Here is a 9,092-nt window from a genome sequence, read left to right as displayed (position 1 = left end):
ACCCTGGATAACTTTCAGAAGTCTCTGGTATGGCAGTGTTACTGGGGAGCCTTGCCTGTTCGGGATGAACTCGCAAGGCATGGTGGCCCCAACCCTTCGTCTTGTCCAAGATGCGAGCGGGACAGGGAAACCGTTCCGCATGCTATTGTACAATGTCCGGAGGTGTCGGATGTGTGGGTATGTGCTAAACAACTGTTGTCAGGTACAGGAAGAGTACAGCTACCGACTGAGTCTATACTAAAAATTGACCCACCTGATTTCCTCTCGAAAGAAGGTAAGATTTGTTTTCTCACTGTGGTAGCAATTGTGAGAGAGGTAATTTGGAGAACAAGAATGAAAGGTTTAAAGTCGGGCATTTTCATCTCTGGCTCTGCACTGGTGGATTATTTCACCTTCCACCTTAAATGGAAAATAGAGCTATAGAGGAAATGCATGACTGCAGAAATGTTTAAGAATCGATGGAAGAATGTAGCATGGAAGTTGTGAGTGGATGTAACCTCTTGAACGTGGTACAGGGCTTATCTCAGTTATCAGTGGCAAAGCGGGGCTCATGGGGTCCGAGCTAAACCCGTCCTCCCACTCCATCCGTAATGTCTTCCGGTCAGTCCCATCATTCGTTCATTTATATTGTGTTAACTTTTTAAAAGTCATCTTTTGTGTATTCCCATTCGTGTATCTGACCCCAAAATCAGGTTGTATTGTCCCCTCTGTGTTGGCCCCTTGTGGGCAATAAAGAAATCTCAAACATAATTTCACATTATATTATTTAAGTCTATGAACTATATTCGGAATACAAGACAATGTAATGAATTTTATATACAATTATTAATGGATTACTACAGAAAAATGACCAAAGAAGCATATATGAATTTCAAGATTCTCATACTAAAGTCTATTTACCATAAATCAAAAGCAGATAATATAATGGATTTTACACATAGCTATTATGGATTATTACAGAAGACCAACCAAGGAAGAAAATATGGATTAAAGTCTCATACTAAGGTGTACTTACCAAAATGCAAAGCAGTAATTTTCAATTTTTAATATTTGATTTATATTTCAAACAAACACCTTTTTATAATATTACGTCATATTTTTTTTTTAAATACCATTCGATAAATTATACAACTTCAAAATTTTATATCTCTGAAGAGCAGAAGAGTTGTCTATAAATGCTTATCAATATAGGATTCCATTATTAGGACAGCGCTTTTGTGAAACGATCGTAAGATGCTTTAAAAACTTAATTCAAAATTTTTAAACTAACATATTTATTATTATTATATTATATATTTATACTTATACATATACAAAGCATACTGGCTTCATTCCTTGCAAGCTCATGCACGTCCTCAGCTGTCATAGTCCATGTTTCACTGCCATGTAGCATGGCTGTTCATACACATGCGTCATACAGTCTACCTTTTACTCTGAACGAGAGGCCCTTTGTCACCAGCAGGGGTTTTCATTAAAGATTTCCCCTGACCCACTTCCCAAGGACTGGGATAAACAAAACTTGGCATAATTATTAGTCCTTCTCTACATAGCCCCTACGAATTGTGACACTTCTCCCATCGCTTATTGCAGCTGTGAAGACCTTGTCTGCAGAAGTCGGTAGGCTACGTCTGGAGGCAAGACTTTACCTCAGAAATAAGTTCATCATCATCCAAAAAGTGCTTCCCCTTCAAAAAAGACTTCATGGTTGGAAAGAGGTGGATGTCATATGGTGCGAGGTCGGGAGATGAGGAAGGATTTCATAGCTGTAAGAGCGTGCTTTCATCTGGCCAACACGTGCATTGTGAACTGGGGTGTTACCTTGGAGGAGGTGGACACCTTTGGTCAACATTCCATGCCTCTCTGCTTTGATGGTGTCCTGCAATTTCTGCAGAAGAGAAGGAAGCATAATATGCCTTGTTAATTGTGGTGCCCTTTGTCAGAAAATCCACCATCCCTACTCTGTGTTGGTCCCAAAAGACTGAGCATCACCTTGCCTGCTGAGGGTTGGACACGAGCCTTCTTTGGAGGTGATGGATTATCATGCTTCCATTGCTTCAACTGAACTTTAGTCTCAGGATCATAGTGATGGACCTGTGTGATAAGTCTGCCAAAAAAGTCCTCATTTTCTTGGCACATTGCCAAAAGAGCCTGGGAGCAATTGACTCATTCCTGCTTCTGAAAAGGTGCGAGCATCCACGGAATCCATCGTGCAGATAACTTCCGCATGTGCAAATGGTTGTGAATGATTTTTTTTCCACAGACCCTACACGTACCTTCACTTCTTGGGTTAGTTGCCAAATAATTATGCAGTGATGCTCCAAAATGGCAGCTTTCACTTTATGGATGGTGTTTTCATCAATGGCAGAATGTGGTCCTCCAGGAATAGGAGCAGTTTCCACTGATGTCTGACCACATTTGAACTGGTGATGCCAGTGCTTAACTATGTTGTATGATGATGCATCGTCATCATAAACTTCTTTCATCTCATCGAAAGTCTCTTTTGATGTATGACCTTTCAAGTATAAGAACCTGATCACTGATCTGCATTCAACTGCCACAAACGAATACTGCAATTTACAATTTATGATTGTAAGAGACATGATTATACCAATAAAAGTTCTTTTTCCTGCAATAACAAGAAGTTGGTCAGGGAAAATCTTTAATGAACACCCCGCATGTGTATGTATGTATGTATATGTGTGTATGTATATATATGTGTAGGAGTGGCTGTGTGGGAAGTAGCTTGCTTACCAACCACATGGTTCCGGGTTCAGTCCCACCTTGGGCAAGTGTCTTCTACTATAGCCTCAGGCCGACCAAAGCCTTGTGAGTGGATTTGGTAGACAGAAACTGAAAGAAGCCCGTCATATATATATGTGTGTGTGTGTGTGTATTTGTGTGTCTGTGTGTCTGTGTTTGTCCCCCCAACATCGCTTGACAACCGATGCTGGTGTGTTTACGTCCCCGTAACTTAGCGGTTCGGCAAAAGAGACCGATAGAATAAGTACTAGGCATCCAAAGAATAAGTCCTGGGGTCGATTTGCTCGACTAAAGGTGGTGATCCAGCATGGCCGCAGTCAAATGATTGAAACAAGTAAAAGAGTATATATATATATATATGCATCTGTGTGTGTCTTTGTGCTTGTCCTTACATCACAACTGCTTGACAAACAGTGTGGTTTGTTAATGTCCCCTGTAACTTAGTGGTTCAGTAGAAGAAACCAACAGAATAATACCAGATTTTAAAAAAAAGTATGTACTGGGGTCAATTTGTCCCCAGTATGGCCACAGTCAAATGACTGAAACAAGATAAAAGATCCATAAAGATATCAAGCTATGCATATATATATATATACACATGCATATAGACAAACTTTAACATCTATTTTGCCATGCCTGGATAAGTAGACAGGCCCCACCACCACCACTACAGTATGTTGCTAATCAGTATAGTCCTTAGTCATCTCCATAGAAAGGTGCCACAACTTCAGATCTATGTTGACTGTTTCAGCCCAAGTCTTCCTTGGTGTCTCTTTTCCCCTAATTCTATTCACTTTGAACATATGACACTTCCTTATACATCTGCCCTCCTCCATACACATCACTTGTGTATACCAACGCAATCTTCATTCTTACACACTACATCTGATTCTTTTTCCATTCAGTTATCTCTCAGCTCACTTGTGCTCTGTTGTTCACACACATTACAATTAAACATCCAAGGAAGTATTTTTGCTTCATTTCTGGTCTTTAAAAATCCTTGGCAATCAAGGTCCACATCTCATTACTGAGTAAGAACCCTATACAGTGTACCCAGTGTAAACTAAGGGCGCACAAGGCAAAAGGCTTAGTGGGATCACAGGAAGGCTTACAGAAAAACTAGACTTTGTATGTGGCAGGTGCACAGGGGCAATAAGTACTAAGAGCACGTGTGAGGGAGACTCTCTCCAGTTCCCTCGAGGCTCTCTAGAAGTTGAGAGCTTCTGTTAACCTAATGGACCTAATTAGAAGTGGAGGTCAGCATGTTCAGAAAGTATAGTATCACACTTCAAAGACTAACACCATACATATAATCTGTTCTTCACTCTGAGGGAAAAGCATTTTGCCAGGAGAGATAATATAACTTTCTGAACTTTTTCTAGTTAGTTCTCAATTCTGTCAACTATGCTTTCTAAACACCCCCACCTCCACAGCTAATTAGGTTCATTAGGTTAACAGAATCTATCAACTACTTCTAGAGAACCTCCTGGGAACTGGAGAGAGTCTACCTCACACGTGTTCTTAGTACTTATTGCCCCTGTGCACCTGCCACATGCAATGTCTAGTTCCTTTGTAAACCTTCCTGTGATCCCACTAAACCCCTTGCTTTGTGCAATCATAGTTTACACTGGGTACACTGTAAAATTCTTACTTACCCCTGGTTGGGATGTGGGTCTTATTTTTTATGGCTGTTATGTAAGGCAATATGACTGTAATATGATGTTTAGGTGGCATTAATGTACTTGTCATATGAATGTGATATGGATCTTTTCTTTATGTAACTATGACATGTCTTCGTTCTTTATGTGGCTGTTATGTGTTGTAATATGGTTTTATGTGGCTGTGACATGCTATAATATGTTTTTTTTATTTTATGTGGGTGTGAATTTACAATATGGCTATACTATGGTTTTTTTATGTGATTGTGAAGTTGCAATACGGCTGTAATGTGTTACAATATGACTGTAATATGTTTTTTTTTAATGGTTATGATATGTTGCATTATGACTGTTATATGGTTTTTATGTGACTATGACGTACTGCAATGTAGTTCTAATATGGTTTTCATGTGGCTCTAACATGAATGTGATGCGACAGTAAATTAGTTTTCTTATTTATGTAACTATGATGTTGTGACATGGCTGTAATTTTCTTTCATTTATGGCTGTGCTGTATTGATGCAGTGCCTGTAATATAATGATGAAGCTGCAATGTGACAATGAATGACATGGTTGTGATGAAGTTATATAATAATACAGAGGTTGTCACTGTTGACGTAGAGTTAGGAGGGAGGGTAACAGTGAGAGAGAATGTGTGTTGGAAGAGAAAGAAGAGGGTAGAATGTCTGTAAAGTATGGCATGATTGTGTGGATGGGTAATATGATAGACTCTGTGAAGATGAGTTAACAAGACATTTGGGATTTAAGCAGAAAATAAAAAGTTCTCTGCCAAAGGTGGAATCGTTTTGGTATGGTTCTCTGTGTGTGAAGGAGTGGTAGACAAACAATGTAATATGAGAATTAGCTGTAGACAATACAGAAGTAGGCCAAAACATAAAACTGAAAACGAATACGGCTAAAGAAGAACAAAAAACAAAAATCGAGTGAGTTGAATAAAACAGAAACAGGGAGACATCTGACATTTTAAAATAATTGTGATTATAAAAGGGGTTAGAGTTGATGGATCCCTCAAAGTTCCTTAAGGACATAGCTGTGTGGTTAAGAAGGAGTTCAATCAGTAAAAAGAGGGAACACACACACACACACATGGGTTATTTTATTTTAAAAGATAAAAAAAACTGCACATTGAACTGCAAAAGATACACTATTTTTTCAAATGTCATTTTTATATGGTAAATTCTGAAAATTTATTTCAGGGGATGTAAGTGTAAATATTCCAAGACATGCTGGTTTATGACTGAGACCCAAATTGCAGTTAACCTTTCAACTTTCCCTGAAACAAGATGCCTAAACGCAGCTGTGTTGAATACCGTGGGGGGCAGTCGCAAACAGTTGTCATGAAAATGCACATGCATCTTGTGGAGGTTATGGGTATAAAAATAACTTGAACTGCGTTCCTAGCATTTGTAATTTGGATGCATCAGGTATGATCCAATTGTAAGCAGCGCAGAGAGAATAAACTATCGGCCAATTGCAAGCAGGGCACACTGCTCTGGCTGTTCCAAGGTGGAAACACAATACCGGCTCTTGTCAGAGAAGACTATCAACCTCTATTGTTGATGTCGCCAATGTCAGTGCTGTGTAGCCCACTGTAGTCATGTCTGATGGTGGCAGGCAGTGAGGACAGATTTCAATAATGGGATACTTTTAGAATGTCATTGTAGGGTTAGTATGAGAGGCTGGTTCTGGCCAGTTTGAACATAAACAGGTGAAATATTTTGGCTGGCCAGATATGGATGGTTTAAATGTTAAAGGGTTAAACTAAACTCAATATATAACTAGTACTCACTGACCCTAAAAAGATAAACAACAAAACAAGGGAACTTCAATAAAGGTGTGGGTGTGGCCATGTGGTTAGAAGCTTGTTTCACAACCACATGGTTCTGGGTTCAGTCCCACTGCGTGACATCTTGGGCAAGTGTCTTCTACTATAGCTTTGTGAGTGGATTTGGTAGACAGAAACTGAAAGAAGCTTGTTGTACATATAATTATATCTATCTATGTGTGTGTCTTTGCGTTTGTCCTCCACCACTGTTTGACAACCAGTGTTGGTGTGTTTACATCCTGTAACTCAGCAGTTTGGCAAAAGAGACCAATGAAATAAGACCTGGCTTAAAAAAACAAGTACTGGGGTCATCCATTCGACTAAAAAAAATTCTCCAAGGAGGTGCTCCAGTATGGCTGCAGTTCAATGACTGAAACAAGAAAAAAAGAGAAAAAGTAACACAACAGACACCAATATATATATAAAATGGTTTTATTTACAGATTTTAATGGATTCATTCCCATTTCCCTGCCTTCTGTTACGGTGATTGTGTTGTGATAGGTGGACTGCAGTACATAGGTATAGTACTCTATGTATAACAGATGTGGATGTAGTAGATAACAATATACGGAATGTGTGTTATAGTAAATGTCACACAGCAGATTTTGTTACTGCAGATGTCCTACTGCATATATTACCCAGCAGAAGTTCTATAGCAGATGTTCTATAGTGAGCAGGTGTCATATGCAACAAGTGTCCAATCACGTTATTCAATAGATGTCTTTTAGTGAGCAGATATGTCCTACAACAGATGTCCTATAATGAGCAGATGTGTTCAGCAGCAAAAATGGAAATTACTTTTTCTTGAAATAATTCGGTGCAGCATCATAAAGCCAATCGGGATCAACCACACAGACATCTCTGTCAGAAAGAGAAACATAAGAAAAAGGAAAATTAACCAAGTTTAATTAAAAAATTAATAACAATCTCAAAGGGTACAGCTAAATGGTTAGAGTATTATTGAAACCCTGTTGAGTAAGTTGTAAAGGTTTTGAATACAAACTCAGGTTAAATGATGATGATGATGATGATGATGATGATACCTTGTAGCTTTGAGATTTCAATAATGAGCATGAGTAATACAAATACATGGCTATGTGGTAAGGAGTTTACTTCCCAACCACATGGTTCCAGGTTCAGTCCCACTGAGTGGCACCTTAGGCAAGTGCCTACTGTTATAGCCTTGGTCTGACCAAAGCCTTGTGAGTGGATTTGGTAGACAGAAACTGAACAAAGCCTGTTGTACACACACACATATATATGTATATTTATGTGTGTGTGTGTGTGTGTGTGTGTCACCACTCCCATTGTACAACTGAGACATTTAACTGTAAACCACACCATTAACAACATTGTGACCATCATTGTAATACCACCAACATCACCACCATCCCCACTGCCAACACCAGCAATGATAACAAATATCAGCTCGAGTTATCATAACATACACTACTACCATCACCACACCAATAATATAACCAACATCACCACCACCTACTACCATAACAAACACCAGGGATTTTTTTGCTTTTCAAAAATTAAAGCTTATTGAAAATTTTAAAATTTGGCACATTAATATACTTTTCCAAGCTGAATTGCTGGAGTTATTTCACTTTTTCCAGAAAAATGTTTTTAAAAAGTTATAGAAGTTTAAAGTTTGAGCGTTTTCACCCAGTCAGGAAACAGGATTTGAAAGTGTCATTTTGTGCATAACTGCACATTTTGTCCTCAACGCCCTGAAAATAGCACATGTTGTCAAGAAAGAGTAAACAACATGTCTTTTGTAGTTTTTAGCATTGCAATAGCACAAACTTAAAAGATTTATCAAAAAACGTTATTTAGCTGTTGTTTTTAACACACCTCAATGGCAAAAAGAAATGAGTAAACAACACAGAGCATGAACTTAAAAGATTTATCTAAAAACAAAATAGCACATTATAAATTAAATATTTAAAAAAAAAAAAACATTTTGTTGACTAGTTCATTGGAAACAAAAGTTAGAAATGCAGTCAATTTCTCAAGTAAATCACAATTTTTATATCTCTTGTGCCACATAAATTCACATCCTCAATTGTCAACAGACAGGTAATACAAGCGGTTTCAATATATTTGTCAACACGTGCTTCTTCACAGACAAAAGAGTTCTCATGTTCCACTTGTTACTATGGAAACAGACACAAATGTGTCTGTGGCTTATAACAAGGTTAAAATTACTCCAAATTTTTAAACTTTAATTGCTAATAACTATTTATTTATAGAAAAAATTATTTCCACATCATTCATTAGCCTATTAAGGTAAATCATTATACTGAATATGAAATCTACTGACTAGATACAACATCAGCACTACCATCATCATAACCACCACCACCACACTCACCAACAAGACAACAAAAGAACCTCCACATTGTTGACTAAACTGCTAGAAATAGCAGCAAAATCTCACTCAAATTACATCCTTCCATCTTAAAAAATGAGGACACCACTGGCTAATGCAATCCTGTAGTATTCCAAAGGCAGGATGATCATGGCTGGAATGCTTTTGATCAGAGCTGACCAGGGGTTAAAGAGCAACAGCAGCACCAATAACACCAAATTCAAACAACAACAAAGCCAATTAGATACGTACTATATATAAATCACCGTGTCACCTCACAACCTATAGAATCCTCTTGCCTGCTATAATTCTGTCTTAATATCATCACACCCTTAAAACACTCCCTGAAAGAAAGAGACCCCTCTAGCATCCCCACCCCAACCCCAACCCTTGTTAATTGCCGCCTTGCAAAAATAAAGAACACATCCTGCTACTGCTGCTGTTTACCATT

At 38.3% G+C, this 9,092-nt stretch overlaps 2 protein-coding genes across 2 annotated transcripts in view; one reads left to right on the top strand and one right to left on the bottom strand.

Annotated features, from left to right (window-relative positions):
• The window catches only part of LOC106875891 (uncharacterized), a 45,502-nt gene that overhangs the window by 3,579 nt on the left and 32,831 nt on the right, over positions 1–9,092 (top strand). The gene's annotated exons all lie outside the window — the stretch shown is intronic.
• The window catches only part of LOC106875905 (ATP-dependent RNA helicase DHX33-like), a 69,611-nt gene continuing 67,199 nt past the window's right edge, over positions 6,681–9,092 (bottom strand). The window contains 1 exon segment of the mRNA XM_014924223.2: positions 6,681–7,125. Coding sequence (XP_014779709.1) covers positions 7,059–7,125 — 67 coding nt within the window. The 3' untranslated portion in view covers positions 6,681–7,058.

Source organism: Octopus bimaculoides, chromosome 21, assembly GCF_001194135.2.
Source record: "Octopus bimaculoides isolate UCB-OBI-ISO-001 chromosome 21, ASM119413v2, whole genome shotgun sequence".
NCBI classification, from domain to species: domain Eukaryota; kingdom Metazoa; phylum Mollusca; class Cephalopoda; order Octopoda; family Octopodidae; genus Octopus; species Octopus bimaculoides.
This window is presented reverse-complemented; position numbering and strand designations above follow the sequence as displayed.